The 16,521-nt window shown below is 41.0% G+C and overlaps 1 protein-coding gene across 2 annotated transcripts in view; it reads left to right on the plus strand.

Annotated features, from left to right (window-relative positions):
- The window catches only part of MMEL1 (membrane metalloendopeptidase like 1), a 240,207-nt gene that overhangs the window by 207,118 nt on the left and 16,568 nt on the right, over window positions 1–16,521 (plus strand). For both annotated transcript variants that reach the window (XM_056544305.1, XM_056544304.1), the window contains exons 16-20: window positions 7,021–7,124; window positions 11,394–11,452; window positions 11,836–11,955; window positions 12,441–12,574; window positions 14,946–15,011. In XM_056544305.1, the coding sequence (XP_056400280.1) occupies window positions 7,021–7,124; window positions 11,394–11,452; window positions 11,836–11,955; window positions 12,441–12,574; window positions 14,946–15,011 (483 nt within the window). The remainder of the gene's footprint in view (window positions 1–7,020; window positions 7,125–11,393; window positions 11,453–11,835; window positions 11,956–12,440; window positions 12,575–14,945; window positions 15,012–16,521) is intronic.

Genomic DNA, 16,521 nt, shown 5'->3' on the forward strand with positions numbered 1-16,521 from the left:
AACATATACAAGGAATAAAACTACTGGAAAACATCTACTACATCCACAAGGACAATAAACCACAGGAAAACATCTACAAGGACAATAAACAACTGCGCAACATCTACAAGGACAATAAACCACTGCGCAACATCTACAAGGACAATAAACCACTGCGCAACATCTACAAGGACAATAAACAACTGCGCAACATCTACAAGGACAATAAACCACAGGAAAACATCTACAAGGACAATAAACAACTGTGCAACATCTACAAGGACAATAAACAACTGCGCAACATCCACAAGGACAAAAAAAACACTGGAAAACAACCAATCCCTGTTCAACCTCTAGAAGGATGACAAACCACTGGATAACATTTAAAAGGACAACAAAAATTATTAAAAACTACTGGACAACATCTACTACATCTGCAAGGACAATAAACCACTGGGAAACATCTACAAGGACCAAAAAAACTACGCAACATCTACAACAACAATAAACCACTGCGCAACATCTACAAGGACAATAAACAACTGGATAACATCTACTACATCTACAAGGACAATAAACCATTGGGAAACATCTACGAGGAAAAAAAACTACTGGAAAACATCCACAAGGACAATAAACCACAGGAAAACATCTACAAGGACCAAAAACACTGGGCAAAATTTACAAGGACAGCAAATCACTGTTCTACATATAGAAGGACAATAAAATTTACTGGGAAACATCTACAAGGACTAAAAAACACTAAACAACAAAACAACACCTACAAGGACAATAAACCACTGGGCAACATCCACAAGGACAGCAAATAATGGGCAGCATTTAGAAGGACAATAAATCACTGGATAACATCTATTACAGTGTTTCCCAACCAGGGTGCCTCCAGCTGTTGCAAAACTACAACTCCCAGCATGCCCGGACAGCCAAAGGCTGTCCGGGCATGCTAGGAGTTGTAGTTTTGCAACAGCTGGGGGCACCCTGGTTGGGAAACACTGATCTATAAGGAAACAAAAATTACTGGAAAACATCTACAAGAACAAAAAATCTACTAAACAACACCTACAAGGACAACATCCACAAGGACAGCAAACCACAGGAAAATATCTACAAGGACAAAAATCCCTGGACAATATTTATATTTACAAGGACAATAAACCATTGGGAAACATCTACAAGGAAAAAAAACTACTGAAAAACATCTACTACATCCACAAGAACAATAAACCACAGGAAAACATCTACAAGGACAGCAAACCACTGCGCAACATCTACACGGACAATAAACCACAGGAAAACATCTACAAGGACAATAAACCACTGCACAACATCTACAAGGACAATAAACCACTGCACAACATCTACAAGGACAATAAACAACTGCACAACATCTACAAGGACAATAAACCACTGCGCAACATCTACAAGGACAATAAACAACTGCACAACATCTACAAGGACAATAAACAACTGCGCAACATCTACAAGGACAATAAACCACTGCGCAACATCTACAAGGACAATAAACAACTGCACAACATCTACAAGGACAATAAACCACTGCGCAACATCTACAAGGACAATAAACAACTGCGCAACATCTACAAGGACAATAAACCACTGCGCAACATCTACAAGGACAATAAACAACTGCGCAACATCTACAAGGACAATAAACAACTGCGCAACATCTACAAGGACAATAAACAACTGCGCAACATCTACAAGGACAATAAACAACTGCGCAACATCTAGAAGAACAATAAACAACTGCGCAACATCTACAAGGACAATAAACCACTGCACAACATCTACAAGGACAATAAACAACTGCGCAACATCTAGAAGGACAATAAACAACTGTGCAACATCTACAAGGACAATAAACAACTGTGCAACATCTACAAGGACAATAAACCACTGCGCAACATCTACAAGGACAATAAACAACTGCACAACATCTACAAGGACAATAAACCACTGCGCAACATCTACAAGGACAATAAACAACTGCGCAACATCTACAAGGACAATAAACAACTGCGCAACATCTACAAGGACAATAAACAACTGCGCAACATCTAGAAGAACAATAAACAACTGCGCAACATCTACAAGGACAATAAACAACTGCGCAACATCTACAAGGACAATAAACAACTGCGCAACATCTACAAGGACAATAAACAACTGCGCAACATCTACAAGGACAAAAACTACTGGGCAACATCTACAAGGACAATAAACAACTGCGCAACATCTACAAGGACAATAAACAACTGCGCAACATCTAGAAGGACAATAAACAACTGCGCAACATCTACAAGGACAAAAACTACTGCACAACATCTACAAGGACAAAAACTACTGGGCAACATCTACAAGGACAATAAACAACTGTGCAACATCTACAAGGACAAAAACTACTGCACAACATCTACAAGGACAATAAACAACTGTGCAACATCTACAAGGACAATAAACAACTGCGCAACAGCTACAAGGACAATAAACAACTGCGCAACATCTACAAGGACAAAAACTACTGGGCAACATCTACAAGGACAATAAACAACTGTGCAACATCTACAAGGACAATAAACCACAGGAAAACATCTACAAGGACAAAAACTACTGGGCAACATCTACAAGGACAATAAACAACTGCGCAACATCCACAAGGACAAAAAAAACACTGGAAAACATCTACAAGGACAAAAACTACTGGGCAACATCTACAAGGACAAAAAAAACACTGGAAAACATCTACAAGGACAAAAACTACTGGGCAACATCCACAAGGACAAAAAAAACACTGGACAACATCTACAAGGACAACAAATCCCTGTTCAACCTCTAGAAGGATGACAAACCACTGGATAACATTTAAAAGGACAACAAAAATTATTAAAAACTACTGGACAACATCTACTACATCTACAAGGACAAAAAAACAATGGGAAAAACTTACAAGGACAACAAGTCATTGGGCAACATTTAAAGGGGTACTCCGGTGGAAAACTATTTTTTTTTTTTTTCAAATCAACTGGTTCCAGAAAGTTAAACAGATTTGTAAATTAATTCTATTTAAATATGTTAATCCTTCCATTACTTATCAGCTGCTGTATACTACAGAGGAAGTTGTATTTCTTTCTGGAATTCTTTTCAGTCTGACCACAGGGCTCTCTGCTGACACCTCTGTCCATGTCAGGAACTGTCCAGAGTACAAGCAAATCCCCACAGCAAACCTCTCCTGCTCTTGGCAGTTCCTGACATGGACAGAGGTGTCAGCAGAGAGCACTGTGGTCAGACTGAAAAGAACTCCAGAAAGAAATACAACTTCCTGTGGAGCATAGAGCAGCTGATAAGTACTGGAAGTTCAGATTTTTTTAAATTGAAGTAATATACAAATTTGTTTAACTTTCTGGCACCAGTTGATTTGAGAAAATGTGTTTTCCACCGGAGTACCCTTAAAGGGACACGGACCCCTGGGCAACACCTACAAGGACAAAAACACTGGGCTACATCCACAAGGACAATAAACCACAGGAAAACATCCAAAACTACTGGGAAACATCTACAAGGACAAAAACTACTGGGCAACATCTACAAAGACTAAAAAAAAACACTGGGCAGCATCTACAAGGACAACAAAAATTACTGGGAAACATCTACAAGGACTAAAAAAAACACTAAACAACAAAACAACCCCTACAAGGACAATAAACCACTGGGCAACATCCACAAGGACAGCAAATAATGGGCAGCATTTAGAAGGATAATAAATCACTGGATAACATCTATAACAGTCTTTCCCAACCAGGGTGCCTCCAGCTGTTGCAAAACTACAACTCCAAGCATGCCCAGACAGCCAAAGGCTGTCTGGGCATGCTTGGAGTTGTAGTTTTGCAACAGCTGGAGGCACCCTGGTTGGGAAACACTGATCTATAAGGACAACAAAAATTTATGGAAAACATCTACAATAACAAAAAATCTACTAAACAACACCTACAAGGACAACATCCACAAGGACAGCAAATCACAGGAAAATATCTACAAGGACAAAAATCACTGGACAACATTTACATTTACTACATCAACTACATCCACGAGGACAATGAACCACAGGAAAACATCTACAGCTGGAGGCACCCTGGTTGGGAAACACTGATCTATAAGGACAACAAAAATTTATGGAAAACATCTACAAGGACAATAAACCACAGAAAAACATCTACAAGGACCAAAAAACTACTGGACAACATCTACAAAGACAATAAACCACTGCACAACATCTACAAGGACAAAAACTACTGGACAACATCTACAAGGACAACAAATCACTGTTCAACCTCTAGAAGGATGACAAAAATTACTGGGCACTATCTACATGGACAACAAACCATTGGGAAACATCTACAAGGAAAAAAACTGCTGGACAACATCTACTACATCCACAAGGACAATAAACCACTGGGAAACACTTAAAAGAACAACAAATCATTTGGCAACATTTAAAGGGACACGGACCACTGGGCAACACCTACAAGGACAAAAACACTGGGCTACATCCACAAGGACAATAAACCACAGGAAAACATCTAAAACTACTGGGCAACATCTACAAGGACAAAAACTACTGGACAACATCTATAAGGACAAAAACTACTGGACAACATCTAGAAAGACAAAAAACTACTGGGCAACATCTACAAGGACAAGAAAAAACACTGGACAACATCGACAAGGACAAAACTGCTGGACAACATCTACAAGGACAAAAAAAACACTGGACAAGATCTATAAGGACAAAAAAACACCGGACAACATCTACAAGGACAAAAAAACACTGGGCAACATCTACAAGGACAAAAAAACACTGGACAATATCTACAAGGACAAAAAAAAACACTGGACAAATCTACAAGGACAAAAACTACTGGACAACATCTACAAGGACAAAAAAAAACAATGGACAACATTTACAAGGACAAAAAAAAACACTGGACAACATCTACAAGGACAAAAAAAACACTGGACAACATCTACAAGGACCATAAACCACTGGGCAACATCTACAAGGACCATAAACCACTGGGCAACATCTACAAGGACAAGAAAAAACACTGGACAACATCGACAAGGACAAAACTACTGGACAACATCTACAAGGACAAAAAAAAACACTGGACAACATCGACAAGGACAAAACTACTGGGCAACATCCACAAGGACAAAAACTACTGGGCAACATCTACAAGGACAAAAAAAAACACTGGACAACATCCACAAGGACAAAACTACTGGACAACATCTACAAGGACAAAAACTACTGGGCAACATCTACAAGGACAAAAAAACACTGGACAACATCTACAAGGACAAAAAAAACACTGGGCAACATCTACAAGGACAAAAAAAACTGGGCAACATCTACAAGGACAAAAAAAAACACTGGACAACATCGACAAGGACAAAACTACTGGGCAACATCCACAAGGACAAAAACTACTGGGCAACATCTACAAGGACAAAAAAAAACACTGGACAACATCGACAAGGACAAAACTACTGGACAACATCTACAAGGACAAAAACTACTGGGCAACATCTACAAGGACAAAAAAACACTGGACAACATCTACAAGGACAAAAAAAACACTGGGCAACATCTACAAGGACAAAAAAACTGGACAACATCTACAAGGACAAAAAAAACTGGACAACATCTACAAGGACAAAAAAAAACAATGTACAACATCTACAAGGACAAAAAAAACACTGGACAAGATCTACAAGGACAAAAAAAACACTGGACAGCATCTACAAGGACAAAAACTACTGGACAACATCTACAAGGACAAATAAAACACTGGACAACATCTACAAGGACAAAAAAACACTGGACAACATCTACAAGGACAAAAAAACACTGGACAACATCTACAAGGACAAAAAAACACTGGACAACATCTACAAGGACAAAAAAACACTGGACAACATCTACAAGGACAAAAAAAACACTGGACAACATCTACAAGGACAAAAAAACACTGGACAACATCTACAAGGACAAAAAAACTACTGGACAACATCTACAAGGACAAAAAAACACTGGACAACATCTACAAGGACAAAAAAAACTACTGGACAACATCTACAAGGACAAAAAAACACTGGACAACATCTACAAGGACAAAAAAAACACTGGACAACATCTACAAGGACAAAAATAACACTTGACAACATCTACAAGGACAAAAAAACACTGGACAACATCTACAAGGACAACAAATCAATTTTCAACATCTAGAAGGATGATAAACCACTGGATAACACATAGAAGGACAATGAAAATGACTGCACAATATCTACAAGGACAACAATGATCAAACATCGGTCATCCTCCACCCCCTCAGACCCTGCAATAGGCAGAACACAGTTTATCAGATTAGTTTGGATTATCACAGGTGGGCACCTCGTGTGGTTACCGTGGCAGCGGGTCCACCGCCATCTTGTCACTTCTCTGCAGATAAAAGCCGCTTCACTTTCAATCCCGCCGCCTGTTAGTCGGTTCTCTCTTTTCTTTTTTTATATATATTTTTTTTTTTTTTCAGAAGATACATCGGAGGGTGGAAATCGGGTTTAATTGTGACCTAACCATTGAAGAAGGAAAGACCGCTTCTTACCGCCGCGCTTTCTGAAATAGCTTTGAGTGTCATTTGTTTTGGCGCCTGCAGTTCAAGTCATCTTCTCCAGGTCCCAGACATCTGGCAGGAGTTCCTTTTGATTTGCAGTAACTTGAACAGCACTTGTGACAGCTCTTAGCGCTTTCAGAAAACGCTTATACGGGGAGCGGGAAGGTCGGCGTAATTGCAATGCTTTCACAAGCGGAATAGTATTGACAGTCAGCCAGACAAATATAATGGCCACATGGAAAAAAAAAAACACATAGATCAAGCCGGATACATCTAATGCCACAAAAACGTTGATTTTATTATTTTTTTTCCCTCTTTTTCTCTGCAGTTGAACTTTAGTGAAGATAAATACTTTGAGAACATACTGGAAATACTAAAAGCGACAGCGCAAAAGAGTCTAAAAAAGCTAAGAGAGCCGGTGGACCCCGATGCGTAAGTATTAAAGCCTCCATTATTTTATTGTACGGAAATAGAGCTCAATAAGCTGAGTATAATGTACATATCAGTGGTCCCCAAACTCTGGCCCTCCAGATGTTGCAGAACTACAACTCCCAGCATGCCTGGACAGCCAACGGCTGTCCAGGCATGCTGGGAATTGTAGCTTTGCAACAGCTGGAGGACCACAGTTTGGGGACCACTGATGTACATGGTGTTCTTGTATACCATACCCTGTCCCCATCACCCCTGTTGTTCTTGGAGGTGTTACTCAGTGGTTTGTTATCCTTGTTTAAAGGGGTACTCCGGTGGAAAAGATTTTTTTTTTTCTTTAGTCAACTGGTTAAACAGATTTGTAAATTACTTCTATTAAAATTTTTTTATCCTTCCCGTATAATGTACATCAGTGGTCCCCAAACTGTGGCCCTCCAGATGTTGCAAAACTACAACTCCCAGCATGCCTGGACAGCCAACGGCTGTCCAGGCATGCTGGGAATTGTAGTTTTGCCACAGCTGGAGGACCACAGTTTGGGGACCACTGATGTACATGGTGTTCTTGTATACAGTATCCAATACTATTGCACCCCGTCCCCATCACCCCTGTTGTTCTTGGAGGTGTTACTCAGTGGTTTGTTATCCTTGTTTAAAGGGGTACTCCGGTGGACAAGATTTTTTTTTTTTTTTTAGTCAACTGGTTAAACAGATTTGTAAATTACTTCTATTAAACATTTTTTTATCCTTCCCATATAATGTACATCAGTGGTCCCCAAACTGTGGCCCTCCAGATGTTGCAAAACTACAACTCCCAGCATGCCTGGACAGCCAACGGCTGTCCAGGCATGCTGGGAATTGTAGTTTTGCAACAGCTGGAGGACCACAGTTTGGGGACCACTGATGTACATGGTGTTCTTGTATACAGTACCCTGTCCCCATCACCCCTGTTGTTCTTGGAGGTGTTACTCAGTGGTTTGTTATCCTTGTTTAAAGGGGTACTCCGGTGGAAAATATTTTTTTTTTCTTTAGTCAACTGGTTAAACAGATTTGTAAATTACTTCTATTAAACATTTTTTTTATCCTTCCAGTATAATGTACATCAGTGGTCCCCAAACTGTGGCCCTCCAGATGTTGCAAAACTACAACTCCCAGCATGCCTGGACAGCCAACGGCTGTCCAGGCATGCTGGATATTGTAGTTTTGCAACAGCTGGAGGACCACAGTTTGGGGACCACTGATGTACATGGTGTTCTTGTATACAGTATCCAATACTATTGCACCCCGTCCCCATCACCCCTGTTGTTCTTGGAGGTGTTACTCAGTGGTTTGTTATCCTTGTTTAAAGGGGTACTCCGGTGGAAAATATTTTTTTTTTCTTTAGTCAACTGGTTAAACAGATTTGTAAATTACTTCTATTAAACATTTTTTTTATCCTTCCAGTATAATGTACATCAGTGGTCCCCAAACTGTGGCCCTCCAGATGTTGCAAAACTACAACTCCCAGCATGACTGGACAGCCAACGGCTGTCCAGGCATGCTGGATATTGTAGTTTTGCAACAGCTGGAGGACCACAGTTTGGGGACCACTGATGTACATGGTGTTCTTGTATACAGTATCCAATACTATTGCACCCCGTCCCCATCACCCCTGTTGTTCTTGGAGGTGTTGCACAGTGGTTTGTTATCCTTGTTTAAAGAGGTACTCCGGTGGAAAAGGTTTTTTTTTTTTTTTAGTCAACTGGTGCCAGAACGTTAAACAGATTTGTAAATGACTTCTATTAAACATTTTATTTTTTATCCTTCCAGTACTTTTTAGCAGCTGTATGCTACAGAGGAAATTCTTTTCTTGTTGAGTTTCTTTTTTTGTCTTGTCCACAGTGCTCTCTGCTGACACCTGATGCCCGTATCAGGAACTGTCCAGAGCAGGAGAAAATCCCCATAGCAAACCTAATGCTTCTCTGGACAGTTCCTGACACGGAGAGAGTGTCTGTGGTCAGACAGAAAAGAAATTAAAAAAAAAAAGAATTTCCTCTGTAGCATACAGCTACTAATAAGTACTGCAAGGATAAAGAGTTTTATTTAATAGAAGTCATTTACAAATCTGTTTAACTTTCTGGCTCCAGTTCATTGAAAAAAAAAAAAAAAAGTTTTCCACTGGAGTACCCCTTTAAAGGTGGGTTTTGCGACTTTTTAGCGACTGTCGCAGTTGATAAATTCATTACCACTGCACGAGACTAAGCCTTAACATCTGGCCTGTACGCTCTTTTTAAAACAGGTGTAAATCGAAAAGGCGCAAAAAATTGCCTGAGGCGCAGCGCCGCACCTACATAGCGACAAATCAACGCTAAAAAAAAAAACGCTCGAAACACAATGATAAATGCCCCCATTTATTCGTAAAAAGCAGTGAAAGTACAGCGGGTAGAATCAAGGAGCAACAGACTGTTTCCTGCGCCTTCCTCGGACCGTTGGTCAGCGGCTCGAGGAAGTGCGCTTGGGCGCAGGAAACAGTCTGTTGCTCCTTGATTCTACCCGCTGTACTTTCACTGCTTTTTACGAATAAATGGGGGCATTTATCATTGTCTTTAGAGCTGTTTTTGTGTGTAGATTTGTCGCTATTTAGGCGCAGCGCTGCGCCTCAGGCTATTTTTTGTGCCTTTTCGATTTACACTTTTTTTTTTTTTTTTATCAAAGAGCGTACAGGCCAGATGATAAAGGGGTTATCCAGGAAAAAAACTTTTTTTTTTTAAATATCAACTGGCTCCAGAAAGTTAAACAGATTTGTAAATTACTTCTATTAAAAAAATATTAATCCTTTCAGTACTTATGAGCTGCTGAAGTTGAGTTGTTCTTTTCTGTCTAAGTGCTCTCTGATGACACGTGTCTCGGGAACTGCCCAGTTTAGAAGCAAATCCCCATAGCAAACCTCTTCTAAACTGGGCGGTTCCCGAGACAAGCAGAGATGTCAGCAGAGAGCACTGTTGCCAGAAAACAACTATACTTCAGCAGCTGATAATTATTGAAAGGATTAAGATTTTTTTCTATTTTTTAATAGAAGTAATTTACAAATCTGTTTAACTTTCTGGAGCCATTTGATATAAAAAAAAAAAAGTTTTTTCCTGGAATACCTTAGTCTTGTGCAGTGATGATGAATTCATCAACTGCAACTTTCGCAAAAAAGTAGCAAAACTCCCCAATAAGGCGCAATTCTACACCAGCCCAGACCTAACGTCGCTTTTTGGTGTATGTGAAGAGCGAAATTTCAGAAAATGTGTATCCTCCACATAATTTATCACATGCCCTGTGACCATTTAATAAATTTCGCGGAGTCACGCAAAAAAAAGGTAAAGATAAATGTCAACTAGTCAACTAAAATATATGGGCAGCCTAAGAAAATAACTAGTGATGGGCGGCAGGGGCCATATTCGAATTTGAGATATTTCGCGAATATATGGACGAATATTCATCCTATGTTTGCGAAATTCGCATATTCGTTACGTTCGTTCTCTTTTTTTTTTTCATACGAAAATTCGTAATGAAATTTGCATAGTGGGCATTCACAATTATATCTTTCAACCAAAAGAAGGGAGGGATCAATGTCCAATCTGGAAGTGCCGATATTCGCAGAAATATTCCCATTTTTAAAAAAATTAAATAAAATCCGTCATTACGGATATATATCACTATATTCTAAATATTCGCAAAATCGCAAAGTGCCGATATTCTGTTACTCTGGTACTCCGGTGGAAAACACATTTTCTCAAACCAAATGGTGCCAAAAAGTTAAACAGATTTGTAAATCACTTCTATTTAAAAATATAAATCTTTCCAGTACTTATCAGCTGCTGTATACTTCACAGGAAGTTGTGTAGTTCTTCCCAGTCTGACCACAGTGCTCTCTGCTGACACCTCTCCGTGTCAGGAACTGTCCAGAGAAGGAACAATTCCCCTTAGCAAACCTTTCCTGCTCTGGACAGTTCCTGACATGGACAGGGGTGTCAGCAGAGAGCACTGTGGTCAGACTGGGAAGAACTACACAACTTCCTGTGAAGCATAAAGCAGCAGATAAGTACTGGAAGGATTAAGATTTTTATATAGAAGAAATTTACAAATCTGTCTAACTTTCTGGCAATGGTTGATTTAAAAAAAATAGTTTTCCACCGGAGTACCCCCTTAAATTAACAACATTTTCCATATGATTGTAAAATCTTTAAAAACATCTCTGGGACTGGTTGTGTAACCTTTATAACCGTCCCTCTCTATATTCTGTTCCAGTTGGATAATCGGCGCGGCAGTGGCTGATGCCTTCTATTCCCCAAACCGGAATCAGATTGGTGAGTAGCTTCTTAAAGGGGTACTCCACTGGCCAGCCTTCCAGCTGGGTTCGGAACATTTAGTACCGAACGCTGTGTGTGCGCTGCGGGGGTCGGCCACACCCCTTCATGTCGTTAGGCCATACCCCCTCAATACAAATCTATGGGAGGGGGCATGACGGCCATAGACTTGCATTGAGGGGCATGGCCTGATGTCATGAGGGGGCATGGCCGACACCCGCAGCGCACACACAGCGTTCTGGATAGATAAATTGGTGTTGAGTTCTTATTAATCTGGCCCAGCTTACTGTCTAGTATGGGCCAAAAATATTGACCCCACCCTTGCCTATTTCATGACCTCAAATACAACCGGTAATGACTGTTATATTCTGTCTTTTTTACAGTATTTCCCACTGGGATCCTTCAGCCTCCATTTTTTAGTAAACACCAACCTCAAGCATTGAACTTTGGGGGAATCGGTATGGTTATTGGCCACGAAATCACTCACGGCTTTGATGATAATGGTAATGATAAAAAGTAATTGATGCTTTATCACTAAGTTGTTTGGCCACCTACGACGCTGCATGATGGACCCACCAGTCTGATAGGTCATCACATTTATGGGAACATTTATGGGAACAATATCGCACCCACACTTGTTGCCCTAGTTGTCTTTTTTGCAAAACTTCAACTCCCAACATGCCCGGACAGCCAACGGCTGTCCGGCCATGCTGGGAGTTGAAGTTTTGCAACATCCGGAGGGCCACAGTACCACCACTGCCCTTGTGCCATCTTTGTCCTGCAGCAACATTAAGAAACCGTAAGACATTTTTTGGTCTTTTTAGATTTTTGGGGCCATTTTAGAGCTTTGTTCTTCCCTATTGTCTTAACTCCTCAAAGTTTTGGAGCAATGGTCCTCAAACTAACCATCAGCTCCGCATCACAGGTGTATGGACACAGAAATGTCATATTTGCTGTAGGAATCTCATTTTTTTGTTTTCTCTTATAGGAAGGAATTTTGACAAGGATGGGAACATGTTTGACTGGTGGAGTAATTTCTCTGCGATGCATTTCAAAGACCAGTCCCGATGCATGGTCTACCAGTACGGCAATTACACCTGGGACTTGGCCGGTGGGCAAAATGTGAGTAGACGATAAACATCTCCAAAAGACTACCTGTGTGAGAACACCACACCCTTATCCATATTAGATTTCCCATGACACATCTTTATTGGGAAGGCCACCTACATCTTCTTTGGGAAGGCCACCTACATCTTCTTGGGAAGACAACCTACATATTCTTTGGGATGGCCACCTACATCTTCTCTCGTAAGACCACCTACATCATCTTTGGGAAGACCACCTACATCTTCTTTGGGAAGACCACCTACATCTTCTTTGGGAAGGCTACCTACATCTTCTTTGGGAAGGCCACCTACATCTTCTTTGGGAAGACCACCTACATCTTCTTTGGGAAAGTCACCTACATCTTCTTTGGGAAGGCCACCTACATCTTTGGGAAGGCCACCTACATCTTCTTTGCGAAGGCCACGTACATCTTCTTTGGGAAGGTCACGTACATCTTCTTTGGGAAGGCCACATACATCTTCTTCGGGAAGGCTACCTACATCTTCTTTGGGAAGGCCACGTACATCTTCTTTTGAAGGCTACCTACATCTTTTTTGGGAAGGCCACCTATCTTCTTTGGGAAGGCCACCTATCTTCTTTTGGAAGGTCACCTACATATTTTTTTGGGAAGGCAACCTACATCTTCTTTGGGAAGGCCATCTACATCTTTTTTGGGAAGGTCACCTACATCTTCTTTGAGAAGGCCACCTACACCTTTTTTTGGAAAGGCCACCTACATCTTCTTTGGGAAGGCCACCTACATCTTCTTTGGGAAGGCCACCTACATCTTCTTTGGGAAGGCCACCTACATCTTCTTTGGGAAGGTCACCTACATCTTCTTTGAGAAGGCCACCTACACCTTTTTTTTGGAAAGGCCACCTACATCTTTTTATGGAAAGGCCACCTACATCTTCTTTGGGAAGGCCACCTACATCTTCTTTGCGAAGGCCACGTACATCTTCTTTGGGAAGGTCACGTACATCTTCTTTGGGAAGGCCACATACATCTTCTTCGGGAAGGCTACCTACATCTTCTTTGGGAAGGCCACGTACATCTTCTTTTGAAGGCTACCTACATCTTTTTTGGGAAGGCCACCTATCTTCTTTGGGAATGCCACCTACATCATTTCTGGGAAGGCCACCTACAACTTCTTTGGGAAGGCCACCTACATCTTCTTTGAGAAGGCCACCTACAACTTCATGGGAAAGGTCACCTACATCTTCTTTTGGAAGGCCACCTACATCTTCTTTGAGAAGGCCTCCTATCTTCTTTGGGAAGGTCACCTACATCTTCTTTGGAAAGGCCACCTACATCTTATTTGGGAAGGCCACCTATCTTCTTTTGGAAGGCCACTTACATCTTCTTTGGGAAGGCCACCTACATCTTCTTTGAGAAGACCACCTACACCTTTTTTTTGGAAAGGCCACCTACAACTTCTTTGGGAAGGCCACCTACATCTTCTTTGAGAAGGCCACCTACATTTTCATGGGAAAGGTCACCTACATCTTCTTTTGGAAGGCCACCTACATCTTTGAGAAGGCCTCCTATCTTCTTTGGGAAGGTCACCTACATCTTATTTGGGAAGGCCACCTATCTTCTTTGGGAAGGCCACCTACATCTTCTTTGGGAAGGCCACCTACATCATCTTCTTTAAGGGATCAGAATATATAGTAGTTATACACCTTCCCTCCAGCTCTGTCTGTATATCGCTGCTATCTCTGTAGAATCAGGATATATAGTAGCTATACACCTCCCCTCCAGTTCTACTGTATACTGCTGCTATCCCTATGGGATCAGGATATACAGTAGTTATATATAATTTATGGACTCAGCCTTAAGATTTCAAATTTTCATAAAACACCTTAATTGTGAATATAGGTCAAATCACTTTCTCCTCATGGTGATATTTCTCTGGAAATGCACTTAGAATAAGAAAATGTATAAAAACTGCACATAGTGTGAACTGACCTCAACCCACTTATTAGTCTAATCAGTTCACCGGTGTGACCTCCAGCACTAGCAGACTAATTTAAGAACCAGATGTAGTGATCAGACTCCACCCCTCTCTCTGCAGAGCCAGGGGTTTCATGGGAAATGTAGACAGCATTAGGAAATAATTTCAGTGATGGAATTTTAACTAGTATGACTGCAAACTCACGCCTGCCACATCAGCTCAAACAGGTAAGCACAAGTCATACAAAAGGACCTCTACATTTTTTCTAATAATAGCCTGTGCTGCACTATAGAATTTTTTTTAATTCCCGGAGTGCTTCTTTAATATTCCATCTCCCGGCTTTGTCTGCGTTTCTATAACATGTGACATTGGACAGATGACAAAGTCCCCTCTGGACACGGCATAAATTATATGAAATGACTCTTTTTTTAGGTAAGCGGAATCATCACCCTGGGAGAAAATATAGCAGATAATGGCGGAGTCCGACAGGCGTACAAGGTAAAGTGTGATGAGGTTCCTTTTATTTTATTCCTCCCCTGTTATTGCTGGATGCCGAGCGATAAAGTTCTGACATTGAAATGTCACAATAATTAATGTTCTTCATGGTGTTTGGGAAGCGGCCGCTACTTAATGTGGTCTAATCTGCAATCTTTCATGACGAGTTAGTTACAGTGTCAGAGTAATAATGCGGCAGCGCTTCTCTCTCTATTTTGGTCATTTTAATTTTTTTATTCAATTTAGACAGAGTCTCCTGTCTCCTTATATAATAGTGTAACAAAACATATCAGGCAGAGGCCGACCTGGGGGCTCTGCTATCTCTACGGGATCAGGATATATAGTAGTCATACACCTCCCCTCCAGCTCTATCTGTATACTGCTGCTGCTATCTCTATGGGATCACGATATATAGTAGTTATACACCTACCCTCCAGCTCTATCTGTATACTGCTGCTATCTCTACGGGCTCAGGATATATAGTAGTCATACACCTCCCCTCTAGCTTTATCTGTATACTGCTGCTGCTATCTCTATGGGATCACGATATATAGTAGTTATACACCTACCCTCCAGCTCTATCTGTATACTGCTGCTGCTATCTCTATGGGATCACGATATATAGTAGTTATACACCTACCCTCCAGCTCTATCTGTATACTGCTGCTGCTATCTCTATGGGATCACGATATATAGTAGTTATACACCTCCCCTCCAGCTCTATCTGTATACTGCTGCTATCTCTACGGGATCAGGATATATAGCAGTTATACACCCCCCTCCAGCTCTATCTGTATAATGCTGCTGCTTTCTCTATGGGATCAGGATATATAGTAGTTATACACCTACCCTCCAGCTCTATCTGTATACTGCTGCTGCTATCTCTATGGGATCACGATATATAGTAGTTATACACCTCCCCTCCAGCTCTATCTGTATACTGCTGCTATCTCTATGGGATCAGGATATATAGTAGTCATACACCTCCCCTCTAGCTCTATCTGTATACTGCTGCTATCTCTATGGGATCAGGATAAATGGTAGTTATACACCTCCCCTCCAGCTCTATCTGTATACTGCTGCTATCTCTATGGGATCAGGATATATAGTAGTTATACACCTCCCCTCCAGCTCTATCTGTATACTGCTGATATCTCTATGGGATCAGGATATGTAGTAGTTATACACCTCCCCTCCAGCTCTATCTGTATACTGCTGCTATCTCTATGGGATAACGATATATAGTAGTTATACACCTCCACTCCAGCTCTATCTGTATACTGCTGCTATCTCTATGGGATCAGGATATATAGTATTTATACACCTCCCCTCCAGCTCTATCTTTATACTGCTGATATCTCTATGGGATCAGGATATATAGCAGTTATACCCCTCCCCTCCAGCTCCATCTGTATACTGCTGCTATCTCTATGGGATCAGGATATATAGTAGTTATACACCTCCCCTCCAGCTCTATCTGTATACTGCTGATATCTCTATGGGATCAGGATAT

Source organism: Hyla sarda, chromosome 10, assembly GCF_029499605.1.
Source record: "Hyla sarda isolate aHylSar1 chromosome 10, aHylSar1.hap1, whole genome shotgun sequence".
Taxonomy (NCBI): Eukaryota; Metazoa; Chordata; class Amphibia; order Anura; family Hylidae; genus Hyla; species Hyla sarda.